Genomic DNA, 25,191 nt, shown 5'->3' on the forward strand with positions numbered 1-25,191 from the left:
AGCCAGGTGCACCAGTGGGGGAGAATGCACAGACCGTTACACAGAGAAGGTAAGTATATATTGTTTGTTATTTTTAGTACCACTTTACGCACCCTCTAATAGAAGAGATGCTAAAAGTATATCAGCACGCCAACAATAAATGTGTGCAAAAATCTGCTAAGCAGTTTAATAAATATAGTAGTAACGTTTATGGTATATTGGGCATACAGTTGCTAATCTCCAACGAAAAATGCTAGTTGCCTGGTTGTGATACTAACCCACTAGCTTTAATACTTTCTGACTCAAGTATGCAGACCAAAAAAGTTGTAAGTAGTCCTTATTAGTCTACTTGTTCAATGTTAGTGATGCAAAGTATTAAACCACTGGGTCAGCAGGCAACTAGCATTAACAGGAGAACTCAGCAATGGTAACCTGTGTGACTAAATTATTTTAACTTGAATTTTCTTCTCCGATTATGGATTACATAATAAAACAATGATTAGGTATACCAGGAAACGTATCTGTATAGCAGAAAGTAAAGCCAGCCATGCATGAATCGAAATTTGGCCAATTCAGCAGGGACCGGCTGAGATTCGATTAGTGTATGGGCAGGCTGATGGGCAGGCTGATTACACAGACTTTGATGATGGGGGAATCAAGTGATTTTCTTTCCTTCCATCCGTGGTGGAAGAAAAGAAAATTGAGTCTTCTATGAGCTGCTTTAATTTTAACAACCAACACAATTAATTCCGAAGACCAGAAATTCTGCAGTGACTTTATTAGACATTTCCAGGTTGCTACATCATTTTTAAATGCCTGGTAGATCTATGTGTACTTTTACCCCAGAAGAAATATTTATTTGTGTACGGCTAGCTTTACAGACGTAGTTAAAGAATATGCAGGCTTATAGAAGGTTATTATTGTGCATGTAAATGGTGTGCGAATCATCTTGAACAAAACATATCGAAAAATACAGAGTATAAATGAAGCAGCCAGCGTTTGTGGACTGTAACACAGTAAAAGAGTCTCCTCTTTTTCTATTGTTCATTTGCAATTTATCAGGGTGTGTGAAAGAAGACAAACTGATAAGAAACCAACCTTTGTAGCCAAACTTTTCATAGTTAATGCCAATTTCTGGGATCATGGAGAGGTCAGATTGGTTTCCACTTTGTACAAACATACTATGCGGCCGGTTCCTCCTCATAGGAAAATGCTTCTTAGTCTCCTGGTACTGGCTGAGCAAAATATTCGCTGCTCCACAGGAGCAGTGCTGTCCAAAGTACTCCTACACCAAGGAGAGAGGAGGCATGTGAGCTGTTACATCTCAGTCCTTCGAGTCAGGGTTATGATATCATGCTCACATTGCTAGCATTCCTAAACTAAACCCCTTCTAATGGAATTCCTGGATCTTCTACATCACCAATTTCTTTATTCTCTTCTGGGAAAGCAGGCAACCTTGATTGATGATTTGACAGTGTGTATATGTTACCATACATTTATGAAGCTGAGGTATGTTTATGTGGAAGGTTATCTGGATTCTAGGCAATCTGCTCTTTACCTCCTGCCAGTAATCTAAGCATTTAATGTGATAAATAATAGATACACGCATTCTGGGCTTTCCACAGTGGTGGATAAATAGGAAGATTGGCAGTGTAAGGGGGTAAGTGCTTTCCAGGCGACAGGTGTAATTGCCCCCCCAGGATCACTGCTAATAAGTTAAGGTTTCCTGCATTGCTGTACATAACCCCCTATCCATACCAACTACCTGGCCTAACAGAAAAAATGGCATTGTTCCAGCACTGCTTCTGAGCCAGTCAAGGATGGTAAACATAATTGTTTGAAGTTATAGAACTGATTACTACCTACTAGTACTACTATGTTCTTACCTATAGTAAACTGTTACTGTGAAGCCTAGTACACATGACCGGTTTTCCCGGAGAGCTTTTGGCCGGGAAAACCAGACGTGTGTATGCCTCCTCGCCGTTTTCCCATCAGGAAAACAGCCGGGAATCTCAGCGGGAAAATAGAGAACCTGCTCTATTTTCCCGACTGGATTCCCAGTGGTTTTTTTTTTTCGCCTGATCTACTACTTACCTATGGGAAACACTGCGAGGCAGTGCCGATGGAGCATACACACTGCCGGGATTCCCGGCCAAAGCTCCATGGCAGTTTTCCTGCCGGGTTCTTGGCTTTCCCCTCAGTTTTCTCGGCTGACTTTTTACTGCAGAGGAAACCGAGCGTGTGTACAGGGCTTAAGAATACAGTTACTGAAGTTCACAGCAGCCAAGCCTACACTGGGCATAACCCATATACAAAAGCAAGTCTTCTATCTACTTTTTTTTTTTTGTGGTTCTAAGACATCAAATGACTATGTGCTGGCAGCTTCAAAGAAAGCTGATGCTGGAAGAGGTGAAAAAGTTTGGTGAAATAAGCCCTTTAAGAACACCCACCTTTTTGCCAGACCTCCCAGCCACTGCAGCACAAGAACACTTCCTGCATTGTCTACTTTCTTTAACCCAAAAAAATCTGTCCCTACCACTAAAGGGCTGGTTGGTCAGGTGTGGCATCCAGGCCAAAGGTTTCCAATCCTCCCCTGAAATGATTGTTGCCACTCTGTGCCTTCTGGACTGAATTTTTGGGCTAGTTAAGGCAAATCTGCTGTATTCAGCTTTACTGTTATCACTAATCTGAATTTTCTGGTAGACTTCTCATACAGATATTTTGCTTTGTGGCAGGTTTCCTTTGGTTAATCCAACAAACGTATTCTTAATTATTGCTAAATAACTATTTTTCATTTGCTGTGTAAGTAAATAATACGCTAACAATAAAACACAATAGGATAGTGCACAGGAGATCCCAACACTTTCAATTTCATAATAACTTTCATAGTGAACTTGGTATTACCTCTTTCATTTGTTTCATTCTATCTTCCTTTTGTAACACAAAGATTTGTTTTTGCAGCTTTAAATTATGCTCCTGAAGCTGGCCAATTTTTTCTATAAGCTGGCAGATATGTTCCAAGTATCCAAGTCCTGAGCCGAGTGCCTTTGAGGCTCCCTGGTTTACCTGTTTCAAAAGTAAGATTTGATTAAATTCTCAAAAAAACAAAAACGCACAAAAAAAAAAATGATCAAATTATAAATTACCACTTATTTGCTCACACTATTTGCAATAAGGTACTGTAACGTGGTGTGATGCTTTATTCAAACCTAGAAAAGTCCCAAATTAGTATTGAAGACCTTGGGTTATGATTTTTATGATAATATGGCTTATGGTGGCTAACTATGGTGAGCAGTAGATATAAAAAATGGATCAAAATTGAGATTTGATGTGTTTTCCCACTTGGGTGCAATTTTACACCATTGCATTACTAGCCCAAAATATTCTACAGTTAAGCTTATTTTAAAACCTCAATAACAGCATTGTAGGTTCACTCTATTTTATGGTTGTCAAATCAGTGGCGGTGCGACCATATGAGCGCACGGGTGCCGCCCCCTCTCTCCAACCACCCCCTCTATGCATTGCATCAATCTATCCATGGCTGCCGCTGCCACCCCCTATTCACCTGCCCGGCCACTTTTCGGGTGCCGGCGCCTGAATTACAAGAGCGTTTTTTAAAGCACCTGATTAGAACAACAAGCTCTAATAGGTGTCAAAAAAGATGCACCACGAGCCCCATGCTTGGTGCTCGCAGTCCACCCAGGTGTGTTAGAAAAGCGAATGAATATTTGCTTTCCTAACACTGAACTACCCCCTCTGCCAATCAGGTGCTCGGGTCTGTTATGTGATTGGATGCCTGACGGAAGGAGAGGATGGGAGGAGATGCATGGAGAACACTTGCATTTGATGGCACAGTGGCTGTATTTGATGGGCACGGTGGCTGTATTTGATGGGCACAGTGGCTGCATTTGATGGCACAGTGGCAGCGTTTGATGGCACAGTGGCTGCATTTGAGGGGCACAGTGGCTGCATTTGATGGGCATGGTGGCTGTATTTGATGGGCACAGTGGCTGCATTTGATGGCACAGTGGCAGCGTTTGATGGCACAGTGGCTGCATTTGAGGGGCACAGTTGCTGCAATTGATGGGCACAGTGACTGCATTTGATGGCACAGTGGCAGCGTTTGATGGCACAGTGGCTGCATTTGAGGGGCACAGTTGCTGCAATTGATGGGCACAGTGACTCCAATTAATGGCACAGTGGCTGCATTTAATAGGTACAGTGGCGGCAATTGATGGGCACAGTGGCTACGTTTTATGGCACAGTTTCTGCGTTTGATGGCACAGTGGCTGCAATTGTTGTGTTTTTTTTCCTGAATTTTTCAGTTTGTTTGCGCCTCCCCAAAAATGTTGAGCACCAGCCGCCACTGGTTGTCATGGTGGAGTACAGGTTAACATTGCTGCCTCTCAGTGAACTACCCATTCTTTTATCATTAGTGAAAGATGGTAAGACATTCCATAATATACCCATCATCCAATGGAATTTCCTCTTGAAACACAAAGAATCCTTGTGAATTAGCCCCCCAGAATGCACACATTGCAGCTTGGGGCGAACTGATCCTTTAAATAATATTTCCTTTTACCAAATGTTTTATGTAAAAGCAATAGTGGACATTGTTCTCGGGCTATTAAGAAGCAAATCTATTTTCCTCTTTGTTAAAAAAAAAAAAAAAAAGCCTTTAGCACACTACTGAAAAATGACAAAGAGGTGTTTCTGAAAGTTAAAAGGAAGGATCACAGCATTTAACCAGATAAAACGTGTTACAAGGTTACATCAACAAAAGATGTGTAATGATGCATGGCACAGCCAATCTAATGATAGAGTGCTGGGAACAGGGGAGGCTCACCTTTTTGTTGAAGGGTCAAACGCACTACTTGTTGTCACCTTTGACCTACACACTGCAATTTCCAGCTAGAAGGATATTCCTAGGGAATGCCTAGTCAATTTATCTATAGTCTAAGTCCATCATTTCTATGGAAATGTTCCCAGCAATAGAGATAACCTGGGATGTGGGTAACTGGTTTATCCTACTTTAAGTGGATCTGTCAACAGGAATTAAATTTGCCAGTCAAGTAGATGCATTAAAACGACCAAGAAGACAAAATGTCTGTGTCATAAAATACTGAAATGTAGAAAAGGAGAAATACATTCCTAATGGCATCTCTCATGAATTACAAACATAAATAAAAAATACTGAAGTAGCAATAGGATTAGATTATGACACCGAATTTTGAAGTTTCTCAAAATAATTACACACCTCATAAATTTTCACCCTATAGCAATGCCTGGGGCATAATAAAGGTTTCTGTATGGATTGTGGATACCACTGGCCAATCAGACAGGTTCAGGGGCAGACACATCCAGAAGATGCCAATTCAAAATCACTAAAAAGTATTGTGAATTTTATGAATGTTTTTTTTTGTTATGGATTGGTTGATATCTCTGTAAAGAGAATCACTTTTAAAGGTTAATAAACCCACAACAGTCTGTATATGCAGTAAAACATGCTTGTTATACTCACCATAGAGCCTCAGGCCTCAAACATGCAACCGTTTTACTCGACAGAATCCATCAAGAAACTTGGTGGCAGAGCTTTTTTGCCGAGGAAAACGGTCGTGTATGTGTTTTTCTTCGAGAAAACTGTCGTGGAACTCGACGAGAAAAAAAGAGAACAAGGTCTCTTTTTCCTCGTCGGGAGTCTCAATTTCCTTGTCGCGTTTCTCTTTGGGCTGGTTTACGACAAGAAACGCTATAGTGTGTATGCTAAGAAACCTGCGCATGCTCAGAAAAAGTATGAGACGGGAGCGCACCTTCGGTAAAAGTAGCGTTTGTAATGGAGATAACACATTTTTAAAGCTGTAACAGACTGAAAAGTGCAAATCGTCTCCAACCAAACTTTTACTTAACATGCAGTAACATGAGATTAGCAAAAGCAGCCCCAAGGGTTGTGCCAGTGGAATCGAACTTCCCCTGCCGTTGTATGTGTTGTACGTCACCACGTTTGAGAACGAGGAGATTTGGTCTTGACAGACTGTACGCAAAGACAGCTTGTCAAGTTTCCCCACAAGCCTGACAAGGAACTCGTCGAGGAAAACGATGTTTCATTTACGACGAGTTCCTCGGTCGTGTGTACGATGCTTAAGGGGTAATAATCCTCTGCATTATGTAAAAAGGCTGCTTGATTCTGTCTTATTTGCTCCACTCCTTCTTCCACACTCCCCAAACCATCTCATGATAGAACAGAGCCTTGGGGGCAAGCTGCACGTGCTCAGTTTGGTGTGTATTGCTAGTGAAGTTTTTTTTGTGAGAGTGCATGTGATCAGCACAGGGCCAATCAGCACTGTCCAGACAGAGGGTCAGGGGTCCTGCAGCCTCATAGGACAATCAGGGAAGAATGGAAACTCCTCCTACAACCTTTAACCTGGACACTGATAGAAGTAACAAGGCTGAAATATAGTGTTGATGACAAAAGGTATTTGGCAGTTTATACTAAAACCATTGCATTTCTATGTTCTGTGTACTGTGGGAGACCAGATATAGTGAATGCAGGGTCCTGGGTTTAGTAACACTTTAGGGATGTATTCTCCTTTTAATAAAGTGCCACTGGCCATATGCAGGGGATCTGAGGTTCGCAATGTGCCAGTTTCTAACTTTGCCCACCACAGGAAATTCGTACGTGCAATTTTAAATAATGCTTTTTACCAAGGAACCAATTACAACACTTTGGCAATGTGCTTTGTTTTTATTGTTCTTATAGAATGCACAGAATTTCTGCGGAGCTCCACACCCTACACCAGAAATTACACAGCTTTTTTTTCAACAAAAGGCATACTAGTTCTTTCCTTGCTGCCAATGTCATCACTTTATAAAAATAACCAGGCTGATTTGTGGAAACAAGCTTTGCTCATTTTCTTTATACTCTTCATCTCCTTCTACAAACGCAGGAAGTGAACTCAAAGTGTTCCCATAACAAGCACAGTATTAGGGAAATGCCAAACCAATGACTTTCCGTTCTGTCCATTATGAGTGGACAAGGGAGAAGATCAAATGTTCAGCAACAATATCACCCAGGGCACCCGATGACTGCACAGGATTTACACAAATTCTTCACCTGGGTGAAGTTACACAAGTTCCGTTTTGGATTATTCAGAATGTAGAAAATAATGTTCTAAATATGTTGAGAGCACATTGGAAATATTTTCTTCCATAATTGGCAAGTTCTGGACAATAGGACATCTGCTTTGTCTTTCACAGGATTTACAGGGGTCACCCTTTTATAGTATTAATGTGTTTATATAGGACATGCAATGATAGGTGCACTTTATGTAGGTGCTGTTGATTTTCCATGTAGTATGGCTTTGGTTAGGCCTATATATATATATATATATATATATATATATATATATATATACCGTATATATATGAATTATACATATTGTAACCTACTGCAGTGGAATCAGGCAGCATGGTTTGAGAGGTAGCAATATGGAAAAATAACTAAGAATAGAAGAATAGCTTTATTGTTTTTAATTTGTTAGATCTAATATTAAAGTTTTTTTACAGCTTTCAACATAAAAGAAGAAATCCTTCTAAATTGGGAATAATTGTTTAGCAGTTCCTCTATACAATGCAGCACTTATGCCGCATACACAAGATGGGGATTTGCAGATGAAAAAAGTCAGATGGACTTGTTTCATCGGAAATTCCGATCGTGTGTGGAACATAGAACACGTTTTAAACTCTTCTGATGGAAAAAAATCTGATGGGAAATTCCGATTGTTTGTGTGGAATTCTGCCGGAGAAAAATCCACGCCGAGTCGACGCATGCTCGGAAGCATTGAACTTAATTTTTCTCGGCTCGTCGTAGTGTTTTACGTCACCACGTTTTGGACGATCGGAATTTAGTCTGACAGTGTGTATGCAAGACAGCTTGAATGGAATTCCGATGAAAAATCGGATTTTAGACCATCGGATACGCCGATGGTGTGTACGGCCTTAGATGTGCTGTAGCTCCCAGCAGGCATCATCATTCTATGGAGGAGAGGACCAACACTGCAACCACCTTGCGAATTGATTAGTTCCAGTGCATTGTGAACTTTGTAGGAATGAATGCAAAGCAGACCCTTGTCTTGAATGACCCTATCTCTGTGCCTGGAGTTTTGTTTTATTATATCTTGAAGCACATTGCATTCATTATTAAACCAATCAATTTAATCCCTATCCAGTTTACTGTGTCAAATAGAGGCAACTAGAACGGTTGATCAAACCCAGTATTCCCAGTTCTCCAGCTCTGAAGGTACCACATTCTGTAAAGCAAAAACATCAGTGCCCAAACCAGACAATGTTCTTAATCTACTGTATGATATCCAATTAAGGTTTCATATCATCGTGGACTGGTAACATGTCATGGGAATAAATTAATTGCCAAAATAAAAGATTTTTGAGGATCTGCAAGCCACTATCCATGGTCCATATTAAAGTGTTTCTAAACCCAGGACCCTGCATTTAACTGTTTTCATCAGCAGTTAGAGCAGTCTTGTGAGTGTCTGGTTAAAACTTGTAGGAGGAGTTTTCATTCTCCCGTGATTGCCTATCAGGATGCAGGAGCCCTGACTCTCTGTCTGGACAGTGTTGATTGGACCTGTGCTGATCACATGCACTCTCCCAAGGAAAAAAAAAACTTTTTAGCAATACACACCAAACTGAGCAGGTGGAGACTGTCCCCTGGCTCTGTAAATATCTGAATTTATACTGGAGTCAGTGGAAGAAGGAGATGATCAGAGGAGACAGGATCAAACAGCCTTTTCACACAATGCGATTGTGACCAGTTGGTCAATAGCCGAGCTTGCTAAACGTAAAGAAGAATGTGCAGATTAACTTGGAGCCTTTGAGTTGAACAAAAAGTAAATTATTCTGGATGTTCCAGTCTTTTAGCCCATTGTAGCCCAGTAGCACCCAAAACATACATATTTGTAGGGTTCACATGAGTATGTGTATTAAGTATAAGAGAATAAATCATTGGTTACCCTATAATTTCCTTATGTTTGATAATTGCCCTGTATCTATGGGCATTTTAGCTAATTAAGTCATTACTATGCATTACAGGGCAAAATCGTGGGTGCGCGGTATACGCCGATACCCGCTTTCCCGCGCCGAGTTTGAATACTGCGCCGACATATACCGAGCTCAGTACGCTCGGGTATAGTCGGGCAGTCTCGGCTCCTTCCGCGCTCACGTCCTGGACGTACAGGACGTCAGCGCGAGAGTTGCCGAGCCTGCCCGACAATACACAAGTGTACTGCGCTCTGTATATGTCGGCGCAGTATTCAAACTCGGCGGGGGAAACGAGCGGGGAGGACGCCGCAGAAGGTTGCCGGACCCGACGAAGAGGACACCTGAAGCCGCAGACGGACGCCGGACCCGACGAAGAGGACACCCGAAGCCGCAGAAGGACGCCGGACATGACGAAGAGGACACCCGAAGCTGCAGACGGACGCCGGACCCGACGAAGCCGCCGATGGACGCCACGCAAGACACCAAAACTGTAAGTACAAAAAAAACTTTTTTTCCACAGGATTCGGGGCAACTTTAGGGGTGCGCGGTATACGCGGGAGCGTGTTATACCGCGATAAATACGGTATGTAATATGAACATATAAATTCCTATACTAAACCTTGGACTCCAGTTTGCTTCACATTGGGGGTTATTTACAAAAGGCAAATCCACTTTGCACTACTACCTCAGATCTACAGCGACTGCACTTCCAAGTGCACTGAAAGTGCACTTGTAGTGCAAAGTGGATTTGCCTTTCGTAAATAACCCCCATTGTGTTTCTGAATATCATCCCAGCCCACCACAGTTATAATACATGACTTCACAGGTCACTAGCTTATCTAAATAGTTATACTAGCCTACACATGTCTTATTTCCGCAGGGAATGAAACCTTTTATACTGTTGCTGCTACTATTATCTCTTTTTGTGGAAATGCAGCTGGTAGCACAGCTGTACGTTTTGCCCCAGGTCAATAAATAAGGGATCCTTTTGATGTGAATGGAGGGGTGTCATAATCATCTAGACATGAGGAATGGACTAGGAACTTTACAAAGTGTTAATTTATTTCTTTTCGGTCTGCCTGACAGTGTCATCCCCTCAACTACATTAAACATTAAGTTAGCAAAGCCATTTCATCGCTCATTCACTGCCAGGCATCTGTCTGTTCCCTCCTATGCTTATCTAAGCAGAAAATTATGATAGAATTGGGAGGTTAGGCCTCTGCACTATTTCATTGTTACTGTAGTGCTGAAGCAGCAACATTTACTGATAAATTATTATCTAACATACAGTGAAGTGTATTTTTTTATTCTGGATGTGACTAAATACTGGCAGGGACATAGTGCACATACCCAGTGAAGGCATAATATACAGACAGGGAATTACATGCAATACCGTACTATGTAATGCTGTTTTATTAAGCACAATGCTCAGCATTGTCTGCAAAATGTACTCTGACATATAATTCCTTTAAAATATTAATATTACAGGTCATCTTCATAGGAATTGTTAAATCACATTATGTCGGGGGCTGATTATTTACATATTATTTGTGATCCAGTGTTCTTCCTGGCCAACAATTTTATTTTTAGTTATTTATTTATTACAGGTACTTATATAGCGTCGTCAATTTACGCAGGGCTTTACACATATATTGCATTCACATCAGTCCCTGCCCTCAAGGAGCTTACAATCTAAGGTCCCTAACTCACTGTAGCGGTCTCCTCAACTTTCAAGGGCCTGATGACGACCCCCCCAAAGCCAGGAAGAACTGACATTCCTCCTCAGGGTGCAGGTTACTAGGCATAGTGGGTGTGCTTCAAGGATTGGGCGCCAGTCACTTTTTTGTAAAAATTAACATTGAGGTTTTATTTTCTCTTCACAGGAACAGTGGGAGAGAGGGTTAGGGCACAGAACACCCTTAGGCAAATGCTATAGCAGCCAGGCAAACACTGCAGACAAAAATAGGACTAGTCAGGCATCAATACAGAAAAGGGGCCTTTAAGCTGAATGCAGCAATCTGTATATTGTAGCAACTGCTGTCTTCTATAGCAGCAACTTCTTTCACAATAGATCCTCAAGCTCAGCTTGCTGCCTCTCACTAGACTTCTTGGACTCTCGTCTACCTGCTGGATCCCTCGAGCTTCACCAACAGCTAACCACTGTACTTATCTTCAAGATTTACTTACAGCTACCCGCTGTATTCCTGGATGAGTCTCCACTGAAGCTTCACCATCCCCAGCTAGTGAAGCGTCTGCTCTTGTACTCCTTCAGAACTTAATTCCTTCCAAACTTGCCTCTGGTAACAGGAGTGGTCATCCCTCCAGCAACTGCTTCTCCTTTACCTCTAGCAACGAACAGGCTCCTTTCAGGTTGAGCCTCTAACACACGCGGCTCAGCCCCGTGGTTTGGGCTTAACCTTTGCTGCTCCTCCTTTGTGGAACCCTGAAGATAGGCCTCACGTAGACCTAGCAACCAATAGGACTCCCAGATAGGCCTCAGGCTTCAGGCCTAGCAGGCAAGAGCTGTTTGACACACATCCACCCAGGCCGCAGCCCAGGGCAGGATAAACACTGATCACCTGACTCCTCTCGAATAAATAGTCTATCCCAGTATGCAGAGCGGCCAAAGAAACTCCTGCTGATTGGCTGAGACAACTTATTTACCTATCACCTGAATTCTCTATAATCCATCATCCTATTGTCAAATGCAACAGTGCCACCTGTTGACAGAAGAAAGAGACTACAAACTAAATTCAGGCTTAGGACAGAAATCACAGGATCAAAGACTACCATACCAATTAGCCAGGCTAGTTACCACCTAGCACAACTAGATTTATTAGCAGCCCTGTTTAGGACCAGGGTGCTAGATTACATTCATACCTACAAATATTAGGGCCAATTTAGACAGGAGCCAATTAACATACCAGCATGTCTTTGGAGTGTGGGAGCAAACCAGAGGAACCCTGAGGAAACCCACGCAGGCCCAGGGAGAACATGCAAACTCTAGGCAGGTAGTATCGTGACTGTGATTTGAACCACCGACCCTAGTGCTGCTAGGCGGGAATGTCAATACAATTTTCTCTTGAGGCTGATGACACACGGATGTATTTCAAGCATCAATTACCCTCATTTTGTTACATTAATGTGTCACTAAGAAAACCATAATGATTTCCTATAAGATCACTAGCAGTGAATTTTGTAAAGCAATTTGCTGCTGAAGTGCTTGGTTATTGAGATTGCTCTGTGTTTCAGCTCGCCAGCAATAACGCTAGTAACAATCACTCCTAATGCTATAAAATGGTGATGGGAAGTGTATTTTAGCAGAGCATAACCCAAATCATCACGAAAAAGCAATGATTCCCTTTGCTGTTAGCTGCTGGCATTAATGATTTGTAGTAGCGATTAATCTCTGTGAAAAAAATCTCCCATGTGCCATCAGCCACAATTACTGTTCAATTGTTTCTGTCACAAGCAGTGGTGGCCAGTCCATATGTCTGAATTTCTCACTTACTGTTTCTCCTCAGTAAGATTTCCCCCATCATCCATGGGGGTTAGTCAGCCAGAACAGCTTACTGAGGAGGAACAGGAAGCGAGAAATTCAGACAAATAAAACAAAGAAAAAAAAATTATAAGGTAAATCGAAGCAAAAGGTTAGTGAACCAACAATGCACTAGCTTAAAGGAACCTATTTAGAAAATAAAAAACAAACCTTTAAGGCTGGGTTCACATATGACCACGCATCGGCTCACAGCTGGAGTTCAGTGCGTCCTCATTCACCGTTTCAGGTCCGATTTTTGGCTGAATTCAGACCTGAAATGGACCAAAAGATGCACAGGGCTTCTGTGCAAATCACACCGGAGCCGCTGCAAAAATATGTAAACCGGCTCCATAGAGAGTTGGTCACAATCTCCTGCTGTGCAAATTAGATGCAAGGAAAACCTGAATCCAATTCGCACTTATGTGAACCAAGCCTAAAGACTAAGACTAACTCTAGACCAGTGGTTCTTTTTTTTTTTTTTTTTTTTTTTTTAAGTGTATTTTGTGCGTGTACTCGAGAGAGGAGCCGGACTGCAGGAGTTGGGAGTAGGCAGGCCTCCCCCAGAGGCAATCTGCCACCTTTCTCCATGCCCCGGTTGGCAATGGTGGGTGTGTGAGGGGGTCCTCCCACACAGCCCGCCCTACCTGCTCCGCTTTGAAGCCCAACGGGGCAGAGGGACTCCCTATAAGGGAGTGAGAGGATCTAGCCCGCTCAACCAGCCCCGTTAGTCCTTCGCCTCTCTTTTTAGAGACCGCGTGGTCAAAGTGCGTGCATGTTAACCCAATTTCGGGTGCGTGTAAGTGTGGTGGTTTTTGTGGGAGGGGGGTGGGCGTACTAAGCGCAAGCTTACCTCGCATAGCACACCCACCGGGAGCCGGGCTGAGACCACCAAACTCAATTCACATGTAGCTGAGAACGGGATCCGAACCTCTAGCTGCAGAGGTGAATGGCTTGTCAGCGCAGTGCCAATCGCGTTGAGCCACCGCAGCTCCCCAGACCAGTGGTTCTTAACCTGGGTTCGATCGAACCCCAGGGGTTCGGTGAGTGAGTCTCGGGGGTTCGGCGGAGGTCACACAGGGCCGCCAGTACAAGGCAGGGGCGGACGGGTGCCCTGGGTGATACCATTTTGTATAGGAGGGGCGCAGCCGCAGGTGAAACTCTGCCATGGCCGCGGCCACCAGCGCGGCCAGCGGCACTGTACAAATTGTGTGCTGAGTGCACTCCTGCATCTGGGACCGTCACCTCCCGGCTCCCTTTCCTGTCTGCTGCAGCCTGTTTACTCTCCCGATGAAGGAGTCTCTTGGTCCCTTCCAGCGGCATGACGTCACTCCTCTCACGGCCGGAAGGGGGGGGGACTCGGAGTGCTGCGCAGAGAGCTGTGTGTCGGCGCTGCCTGTGACAAGCTAGAGAGGCAAGGACTAGTCTCGAGGAGCCTGCCTGACTAGTGGAATTTGAACATAGCAGACCGTGTGCTAAAAAAGACTACTGAACTTGTTTAAAAGTAAGTAGAACCTGTTAAGAGCATATACTGTAATTAAATGGCTGGATTGGGGGGGAGGGGAGGAGGATGACTGAGGTGAGGTGACCAGCACTTTATTAATATAAAATGGCAGATAAAAAAAAAAAATTGTGTTATTTTAAATGAGCCTTCTCTGACTAGCAAAAAATATATATATATATAAATTGGAGCCTCACTATGCCATCACATGCAGCCTCTGTGCCAACAATTGTCGCCACTGTGCCCATCACATGCAGCCACTGTGCCCATCACACGCAGCCACTGTGCCCATCAAACGCAGCCACTGTGCCCATCAAACGCAGCCACTGTGCCCATCACACGCAAAATCATATTTTATTTTTCCAATTAAGAATGGTTCGGTGAATGCGTATATGAAACTGGTGGGGTTCAGTACCTCCAACAAGGTTAAGAACCACTGCTGTAGACAGTCTGTGATCCCATTGGAGAGATTTCCCCTCATTTACTGTCAGGGCAGGAAGTGATGGGAAGTTTTTCTTCAATGGCTACGCAGACTGTAACAAAATATTTTTTGGCAGCAAAGTGGTGATGAAGGGTTAGAACCTTCTGCAGGTCATGTCTTCGCAAGCCAGTGACATCTGTTTCCCTCTTTTCTTGTCCAGATGTCACATATATCTATAAGATTGTAGTTACCCCTTAAGAACAAACACTATCCTTTACTGAGTCAAAGATTATAGGACACAGGCTCTTCCTTTCTTGTGTCTATGCAGACAGGATATCCTCTTACTGTCATGCAGACTGTGTTTGGGAACATTTCCTCTGATCACAGTATACCTTCTAATCCTTAGCATCACTACAACATAAAAGATTAGTTTTCCAGGTACAATATAGTTCAAGAGCATACCTGTAGTTGTGTTTATTATACTCCTGTAACACAACCTATGTAGACTTGTGTTTAGTACTGGGGCTGCGGGGCACAAGTCACCAGAGAAGGACCTTGCACCCAGAGCTGACTCTAAGGACTTGGTACACATTGCAATGAAGGATTCTCTATTCATTCAGGCTTAGATTTACCCCTATTTGTGTTAGCTAGGCTAAAGCTGGCCATACACTGATCATCTGGATTGTTTAGTAAGTGATCCTCACACGCAATATCCCTTGACTGAAAAGTCAAAGGAGCCAAGAAGAACATTCTTGGCCAAACAGTATCTTTGGTGGTTGAACTAGATGGTCTTGTGTCTTTTTTCAATCAGATTAACTATGTAACTATGTAAGTAACCTGCATCCAATCAGATGCATGCGTTGTTTGGGTATTTTGACAGCTGACAGGGCCTGCTGTCAAAAGACAATAGTGGGAATATAGTGGGAGAAATCAGTTAGTGAGCGGTCAGCTCAGGTTTTCCCAACACATAGGTTATCCATGATAGATTAAATCCCTAAATAACTCTAGGTTTTGGAGTTCATAGCAGACGTAGTAGTTGAAAAGGCAGTTGACAGAGTGCCAGATTCTTCACTCCCCTGTTGACTTTTCTTTAACAGGCTTGGCAACTTGTATGGAATTTGCACTGTGGTCTTTTGTAGGTATTATATTTTTCAGCATCGTTGAACCATAAAGTAAAAAGACAGCCAATACAGAATTTTAAACAATAAAAATTACCTGAATGCCACAACATGAATGGAATTGTTTGTCATTGTTCTACAATATGTTTATGAAAATGTCAGGTGCTTTCCATCTTGAAATTTTTCTTAGAATTCATAAACTTCAGCGATATGTGTATAATACAACATAGAAAATGTGCACATGTACAGTATGCATGACACACGTGACATGACAAACGTGTGTCACCCTATGCGTGGCACACGTTTCCGTCTGAGAAACAGTCACTACGCGTAGTGTGAACAAGACTTTAGGGTGTTTTGGTATGTCGAAAGTTTATTTATTTCATTGGACGGTCTTAATATACAGTAAAACCTTGGTTTGGGAGCATAATTCGTTCCAGAAACATGCTTGTGATCCAAAGCACTTGTATATCAAAGCATTTTTTTACAGGGTATAAAAGAGAAGAGAGTCACCTCTAAGTGTAGCAATAAGTTGCTAAATGTTGTACCTTCATTAAAGGGGTAGTAATCTCTTTACTACCACTTTTACCTGTACTCTCCTAAACCTGTACGGTTTAGGAGATATTCCCCTCGCAATGCGCCGCTGATTGCAGCGGCGCATGCACAGCGGGGATCCTTGGCTAAAGAGCCGGCAGCCACCGGACCTTGCCGGAATGAAGTCTCCTGTGAGCATGGGCGGGAGTGACGACATCGCCACTCCAGCCAATCACAGCGCTGGAGCGGCGATACCCGGAAGACACGCCAAGGCAAGATGACATCTCGCTCGGCGTGGACCAGCTAAGTTCTCTACACCTCGTTCCAAGGTAAGTATTTCATAATGAGCTAGTATGCTGTGAAAAAACATCCGACGGTACCGCCCCCCCCCGAACCCCCATTTTACTTACCTGGCCCTCTAGAAAGTCCCGCGCGCGTCCACGTGATCCTCTTCGGTTCCCAGCCTGCCCGTTGATTGGCTAGGCTGGACGGATTGATAGCAGCGCAGCCATTGGCTGGCGCTGCTGTCAATCACAGCGGATGACGCGGGGGGCGGGGACGAGTGATACAGTCGGCGGCTATGCCCGCTGCTGTATCACGGGAGCGCGCTTGCAAAAGCTTTCCACCATGCAAGCTCGCTCGCATGAAGGTGGAAAGCTTTTGCGAGGAGGAGCCGAGACAGCCGCCGAGGGACCCCAGGAGACAGGGTTAGGGGACACTATGTGCAAAACGAGCTGCACAGTGGAGGTAAGTATAACATGTTTGTTATTTAAAAAAAAAAAAACTTTGCCTTTAGTGTTCCTTTAAGTACATGTTTACTAGTAGTTCACTTTTTTGTTCACATGGGTTTTGACAAAGCTCTGCACAGAGGAGCTTAAAAAAATGTTTACCAGTGTATTGTATAGCTGCTTGTGACATTTGGAGTTTTTTGGCGTTTATTCCTTTGTGCACGTTCCATTGCTAGCAACAGGATTGGTGTGTATATTTAAAAAAGTTTCCTGTCAATATTCTCCAGTAGTCAGTGGACATGAAATACATCATTCACTGCAAATGTTTATTTACTGTCAATTCGCTGTAGGCCCAAGTTCATACTCTGTATTATCTACCCTTTGTTTCACATACAATTCTATCTGCACCTGTTTTAGTAATGTATCTACGCTTTGTTTCTCTTAACTAACAAACATGACGTAACAATGATAAATTTACCACGATTCCCCCTTGGTTTGTGCAGAACCCCAATTCCCTGCGGAAGGCACAAAGCATTGTTTAAGCTGGATTTCTTTCCATAACATCCTAGTAGTCAGGAATAAAAGGCACTGCTGGGAACAACATCACAGCAGGATTATCCCCTTCTTGTTCCTGGCTTCCTCTAAAATGAGGTTCAGGATATGCTCAAAGACCTGATGTTCTTACAGCCTGAGTACTGGATTATCTGGCCAAATAAAGATGAAGTCACAGCAGATAATAAGTTGAACATGCTATGTTTCAGTCTGTTTATCTCAGAGTAGTGTGAAATAAGTAAATGGGTAGTGTATTAAAAACTAAAAGGTGCAAGATATTCCATGGATGATAACTTTTACCCTGTTTTTGCACTAATAAAGATTTCATATGTGGTTATGGGGAAATGAGCCGGCTTTTCTACATTTTTTAAACAGAAACAATTGAGTACTTTTTTTATTTGCACTAACATCCAATTTTTCAGAATTAGCTTTTGGGGTGTGCCCCCTTCTTCTCTACATCTTTTTAAGACATTGATAATGATAATCAAGCTTTTACTCATATATAGACTGAAGACAAAATTCTGCCAAACCTGCCATTTTCCATAAGATTAAGTATAGTTACGTATTAATTTCTGTAAATATTTTATTATATCTTTTAATGTGACAACACTGAAGAAATTACACTTTGCTACAATGTAAAGTAGTGAGTGTGCAGCTTGTATAACAGTGTCAATTTGCTGTCCCCTCAAAGTAACTCAACACACAGCCATTAATGTCTAAACTGCTGCCAACAAAAGTGAGTACACCCCCAAGTTAAAATGTCGAAATTGGTCCCAGTTAGCTATATTTCTTCCCTGGTGTCATGAGACTCATTAGTGTTACAGGGTCTCAGGTGTGAATGGGAAGCAGGTGTGTTAAATTTGGTGTTATCGCTCTCACTCTCTCATACTGGTCACTGGAAGTTCAACACCTCATGGCAAAGAACTCTGAGAATTTGAAAAAAATAATTGTTGCTCTACATAAAGATGGCCTTGGCTATAAACAGATTGCCAAACCCTGGAACTGCAGCATGGTGGCCAACACCATACAGCAGTTTAACAGGACAGGTTCCACTCAGAACAGGCCTCGCCATTGTCGGAAAAAAAATGAAGTGCATGTGCTCAGCGTCCTATCCAGAAGTTGCCTTTGGGAAATAGACATATGAGTGCTGCCAGCATTGCTGCAGAGGTTCAAGGGGTTAGGGATCAGCCTGTCAGTGCTCAGACCATACTCTGCACACTGCATCAAATTGGTCTGCATGGCTATCGTCCCAGAGGGAAGCCTCTTCTAAAGATGATGCACAAGAAAGCCTGCAAACAGTTTGCTGAAGACAAGCAGACTATGGCCATGAATTACTGGAACCATGTCCTGTGGTCTGATGAGACCAAGATACACATATTTGATTCAGATGGTGTGTGGTAGCAACCAGGTGAGGTGTACAAAGACAAGTGTGTCTACAGTCAAGCATTGTGGTGGGAGTGTCATGGTCTGGGGCTGCATGAGTGCTGTCGGCACTGGGGTGCTACAGTTCATTGAGGGAACCATGAATGCAAACATGTACTGTGACATACTGAAATGCAATGTACGTGTGGTGACAGGTATCTTCCATACTTTCTATAGAAATGACAAAAACCTGTCTCAACCAGACAGAGATCTTTTAACTTTGTAAAATCTCTCAGCCCAAAAAAGAGCACATCTGATAGTCAGAAACACCAGAAACGCCTAACACTGCCCCTCTCATGGTCCAATAGTTGCTCAGATGTTGTACTCAAAATGATGTCGCCTGCAATAATTACAAGCCATATATAGGGTATCCCTTTTTATTTGGTAAAAAATATATTTCCCCTTGTGCTGCTGTCCTGTTGATTAGTCAATTTTCTGTCAGCCTACTCCTAGGTTTTCCCTAGAAGATGGGAAAGCAGAAATCTACAGGAGATCACTGAATTCCAGAGATAAGAAGATGCAGTTCACAGAACTTTCAGTACATGGGGTAGAATTGGGCATTAATTGGGGTTAACATAATTAAAAATTCTTTCCTCGTATACCTCACTCCACCAACAAGCTTTAGCACAGACATGATTATAAGCCTAATGCTGCGTACACACAATCTGAAATTCCAACAAGAAAAGTCCGATGTGAGCTTTTGGTCGGAAATTGTGTAGGCTCCAATGGAATTTTTCTGTCGGAATTTCCGCCAAGAAAAATTTGAGAGCTGGTTCTCAAATTTTCAGACGGGAAAAGTTCTTGTTGGAAATTCCGATTGTCTGTATGCAATTCCAACGGAGAAAAATCCTATGCATGCTGGGAATCAAGTCGACGCATGCTCGGAAACATTGAACTTAATTTTTCTCGGCTCGTTGTAGTGTTGTACGTTACCGTGTTCTTGACGGTCCGAATTTGGTGTGACCATGTGTATGCAAGACAAGTTTGAGCCAAGATTGCGTCGCAAAAAAATCCACAGTTTTCTTGTCGGAATTTCCGATCGCGTGTACGCGGCATTAGTTATTTTTTTCTGTCCCTCTAAACAACAAAAGTAATGTACAAGAACATGGGTGATGTAAGGGGATTCAAGCTTATTTCATAATGAATTGCTATATGTTTTCATGGGTACAATTTTGAAAAACTCAAACCAAGAATTCTGCATTTCATTCTATAAAGTATTGTCATTGTTTACAATGAGGTTTTGTGGTCTACCTAGTCTACCTTTAAACAAAATGTGTTTATGCACGTTTAATATAATTCTGCAATTGATTTTTTTCCCCTTTAATGTTGCTGGAATAACAATGTGCTTGCTATTTCCTACACAGGAAATGATGGGGTTTGAGAGAATATGAGTTCCATGAAAAGATATAAAAATAAAAACTTAGTGTCGAGTAAGTAAGCGCTGTCCATGCCTTTGTGTCTAGGTAACCAGCTGGTAACCCCAGGCACAGTTTCACCATCTGCATTTTAAAGGATGAGTAATTAAACCTTGGGAAAATGGTTATACCACATTTTAGGCAGCCACTTAAAGAAAATTTTTTAAAGTAGAAGTGTAGGATTGTAAAAAACAAAACAAAAAAAAAACATACTTACCTACCTGATTCAGCATCGGTTCGATGCTACAGCTGTCCCCTGCCACCTCTAAGCCCGAGAACTGACGGATCACGTGTTGGAAATCAAAGGGTATTGACTGTACAGTTTTATTCCTCCCATGAAAACATTGGTTGAACTAGATGAGCTTGTGTCTTTTTTCAACCAGACTAACTATGTAACTATGAAAAGGAACACATTTTCTATCCCCCACAGTTATTAACCTTTGATATAAATTGACCCTCCCTCTTAGATTTTAAGCTCTAACAAGCAACAACCTCTGATTCCTCTTGTACCAAATTGTATTTTACTGTAATGTCTGCCTTCATTCTGAAATGCGCTGCTCAAACTGTTGGCGCTATATAAATCCTGTATAGTAATAATAATAAAAAACATCAAATGGATGATGTTGAGAGTTCCTCTGTTGGCCACTCAACATTTTTAATGATTGCAATTTAGACAACTCTGCAATTTCACAGCACAATTCAGCGTTCCATTTAGGTAGATATATTTATTTGACGAATGGAAATCAAAACTGTATGGTAAAACAACTAGATTACACAGACAGATTATTGCTTGTCTGTCTGATTTATTGCATGCATGTCTAATCGCCTAGGATCGAGCATAACGGGCATTGCACAGAACAAGTTACATGTTTCATTTTTCAATTGTCATGACGGATTACTTACTTAAATCAAAATGATAATGTTTTTCAATGCATCACGGGTAGTCAAGCATTTTACCATGTCCCTGGATGGTATGTCACCTTAGAAATCTGCACATGTAGGGTCATTATTACACAGAGGTTATCATCTGATCTACTATGAGTAAACTCAGAGAGTCACAGAGTAAACATATCATCCAATCCTTTAATACCGTTTAATTTCTTCAGCGATGTTTACTGTGTTCTCATGAGATTAATGTCATCTGAAAATAAATGTTTAACCAAGTACAATAAGTCCTGTCACAATTTTCTTTTTTTCTTCCACAGATAAATTACAAGATTGCTTTAAAAGCTCAACGACGGTACAGTTTGAACATTAAACAAGTGTTTGTCTGTCAGCATTGAGGGCTGTACCTGAGCTTCTGAAGTATGCAAGCAAAACGGGCTGGAGGGGCGCCAAACTGTTCCTAAAGCCCCATTCAACAATAATGTTTGTACTGACTTGAAACTTAAATTATTTACACATTGTTGAAAAAGTAGATTGATGTTTATTCAGAAAAAAACAATGAAAGCACAAAGGTAATCAACTGACGCAGCAATGCATTTCCCATATATTTCAGGTATGCCATTTTTAAAACTTTACAGTGGATTGTTTAAATATTACTAGCCAAATGTTCATTGTGCATTGTGTCATATTGGTCTGTTCCATGTGACCGCCAATGGCCACTAATTAGGGACTGTTTAGAAAGGTGGAATGCTTTTGAGTTCTTAAAAAGGAATGTATGGATTGAGGTACAATGCTGGGTCTAGCCTAATGACGGAAGTCAGGGCATTTACAAACCTACAATGTACATGACTCCAAAAGCTTTTTCTTGAAACATAATCCTTCCTGTTAAGATTAGGTACGGAGAAGCTCTAATTTGCTAATTTGTGATCTTACTTCTTTAGACCTTATGCTTAAAGTGTATGTATAGTCAAAACCTTTTTTTCCTAGTTTTGTGTAGAGTAGTGAAGGATTATAACCCCTATTAAGTTTGTATTGCTTCTGTGTTGTCGCTGTAGAGAATAAAGCTTAAAGCGGATGTAAAGGCTAAAAGTTCTTTTACCTTCAGTGCTCAGCTCCCCTCTCAGCCCTCCTAATATTTACCTAAGTCGGATCCTGATCCATTGATGTGCACGGGAGCCGAAGCTCTCACAGGTCTCTCTCTTCTCATTGGCAGATGCAGATGCAGCAGCAGGAGCCATTGGCTTCTGCTGCTGTTAGTCACAGCCAGTGAGGCAGGAGCAGGGGGGCAGGGGCTAAGTCACGCTCTGTGTGTCTTATGGACACAGAGAGCCGACTCAGGAGCAAGCACACATAAGCGCCCCCATAGCAAGCAGCACTCGGCAAGGGGGAGAGGCCCACAGTGCTGGCAGGGGACTCGAGAAGAGGGGGATCGGGGCTACTAGGTGCATAACCATTGCAGGTAATTATGACATGTTTGTTGTTGTTATTTAAATAAAAAAGTCTAAAGCAATACATGGTTCAAACTTTGGCCAGTTCAGCAGGGATTGTTCGAATTTCAATCCATGTAAGGGCGCTGTGGTTGTCTACTGATCAACTATTGTTCAACTACCCTGTTGGTTTTTCACTGCTTGATCAGTGCTGTAGACTATAGAATGCAATGCTAATCAGTATATTCTGATAGCGGGGAAGTCTTAAGTCTCGTACACACATTAGGATATTCCGACAACAATTGTCCAACGGACGTGTTTTGTCGGATAATCCGACCGTCTGTATGCTCCATTGGACAATTGTCGGAATTTATGACAACAAATGTTGGCTGTGCATGCTCTCAAATTGTCCGACAACAAATATGTTCCCTCGGATCATCCGATTGTGTGTACACAAATCCGTTGGACTAAAATCCAAAGTACAAACACGCATGCTCCGAACCAATGCTAAACATCAGACAACAACAGCAGAAGTTGCCCAAAGGGTGGCGGTAAAGAGCTTAAAAACCACATGGTTTAGTGTATGTTGGCTGAAAATGTTCTGCCGTCTGTATGCAGAAGAAGTTCAGGGCCAACGCCCCTTCGGACAAAAATCCACGGATTTGTCAATGGAAGTCTGATCGTGTGTACGAGGCTTAAGTCTTACCACTGTCAGAATATAATAGCTTAGCAGGGAGGATTGGCTGTGGATGGGGGAACCAAATAATTTTTTTTTCATTCAACAGGCTGGTCAAACGAATAAAGATAAAATAATAATCTATGGATGGCTACCTAAAAAAATAGATATTAAATGTTTATTCAGCAAATTATTTTACACAGAGAAGCTTACTTTTTGTTTTTTTACACAGATAGCCCACTTATCTAGAGCAATCCAAGTTAGCTAGGACCAGTCCATAATAGCTCACAGACAGCTCAGTCTTAATGCCAGCCTTGGCAAATTGTAAGTCCAGGTCCAGGATGAGTATATTACGTAGGGCACTTTGCCAACGTCATGATACTAAATCACTTTGTTTGTCTGAGCCAAAAAGTTCAGGTTTACTTTAACAGTGGAGTAAGCTCCATAAAACACAGCGTTCTGCCACATTCTACTGGTTACAATAACTACAGTTATTCGAGAAGCTCAAATATTTTCTTTTGTCAAAAAGACATGGTTTGTCAGATGTCCAGAATGCACTTTTTCAACAGGCCTAGCTGCCAATGATTAACTATTATCAACCTCTGCAGGGTTAGTTTGCCTCTCCCTACTGAAGGAAGGTTCTTTCTACCTTTTCAGGACTGTACACAGATGCTCCTAGGTGAAATTTCTTTGCTAAAATCTTTCTTTACCACTCAGACCACACTAAGAGGCGTTACGCGTGCCACGCTTGTTATGCTATGTAACCACCATTGTTAAATCACACTGCTGGCTGACTGTAATTATTAGAGGGGAAGGAGAGGTGCTTATTTCAACAACCTGCTAATTTGAAGGCAAGGTTTTACTGTACAAGACATTGAAAGCCTCAGACAGCTGGCTAGAGATCCAAGCACTGGTTGATCAAAGAAATCTTTTGATTAGTCAGCAGCATTGTTTCCTTGATAGATATGGTGCTTATTACAGCAAACAGTCTAATATGATACTATCCTAAACCTGTAACTCATCTACAAAATATATAGAAAGCACAAGGGCTGCCAGTGGTACGCTATCATTGTTTCTTGATCTTTACAGTTTCGTACAGAGAAGGAACATATAATGACAGCTTGATGACCTATATTTTATCAAATTATGGCATTAATAGGTTCTGGTGCTGGATGGCCCACATAAAACATAAAGATTATAGTAAGATATTTTACCTTGGGCACCTCTGTTAAGCAAATTATTTTGTGTTGTGTTGAGTACAGTATGGCCTTGCCCCAGCATTGTTAAAGCAAGTGTAGTTAAAACAAAAACATAAGCAATCAGTACAAGGGACATTACTTACCTTTTGTGTGTGTGATGTGTCCCTTGTGCTGCCTTATGCTTTAGTACAGGCATGTCCAAAATCCGGCCCACGGGCCGAATGCGGCCCGCGTTCCAGTTTAGTATGGCCCCCCTGGTGATTTGTAGATTTTATTTATATATATATATATATATATATATATATATATATATATATATATATATAATCTCCTTGGAGGGGACAGAGAGGGGGCGGGACAAGCGCCTTCAGATTACATACAGGAGAATCTCCTGTTTACTCTGCGGCATCTCTAATAGGAAATCCCGTCTCCTGGGCTGCCATTGGCGACTGTTCTGTCTATCATAGGAGGCGGGACTTCGATTTAAAGAGGCCACCGAGTAAACAGGAGATTCTCCTATATGTAATCCGTTGGCACTCATCCTGCCCCCCTCCCGGTCACCTCCGAGGCTGCAGATGGACATTGATCAGGCTGCACTGATGGCAATGGTAAGGCTGCATTCATGGCAACGGTGGGTCTGCATTCATTGCAATTGTGAGGCTGCATTCAAGGCAATGGTGAGGCTGCATTGATAGGCACTGACCCTTATTTTGCTTCACAGTTCTTTACTTAAAATTTAATTTTT

General features: G+C 42.2%; 1 protein-coding gene across 3 annotated transcripts in view; it reads right to left on the reverse strand.

Annotated features, from left to right (window-relative positions):
* The window catches only part of LOC120947155, a 72,834-nt gene that overhangs the window by 14,406 nt on the left and 33,237 nt on the right, over nucleotides 1-25,191 (reverse strand). For all 3 annotated transcript variants that reach the window (XM_040362199.1, XM_040362198.1, XM_040362197.1), the window contains exons 3-4: nucleotides 2,884-3,045; nucleotides 1,078-1,264 (exon numbers count right to left, since the gene is read on the reverse strand). In XM_040362199.1, the coding sequence (XP_040218133.1) occupies nucleotides 1,078-1,264; nucleotides 2,884-3,045 (349 nt within the window). The remainder of the gene's footprint in view (nucleotides 1-1,077; nucleotides 1,265-2,883; nucleotides 3,046-25,191) is intronic.

This window comes from Rana temporaria, chromosome 8 (assembly GCF_905171775.1).
Source record: "Rana temporaria chromosome 8, aRanTem1.1, whole genome shotgun sequence".
In the NCBI taxonomy this organism is placed as follows: Eukaryota; Metazoa; Chordata; class Amphibia; order Anura; family Ranidae; genus Rana; species Rana temporaria.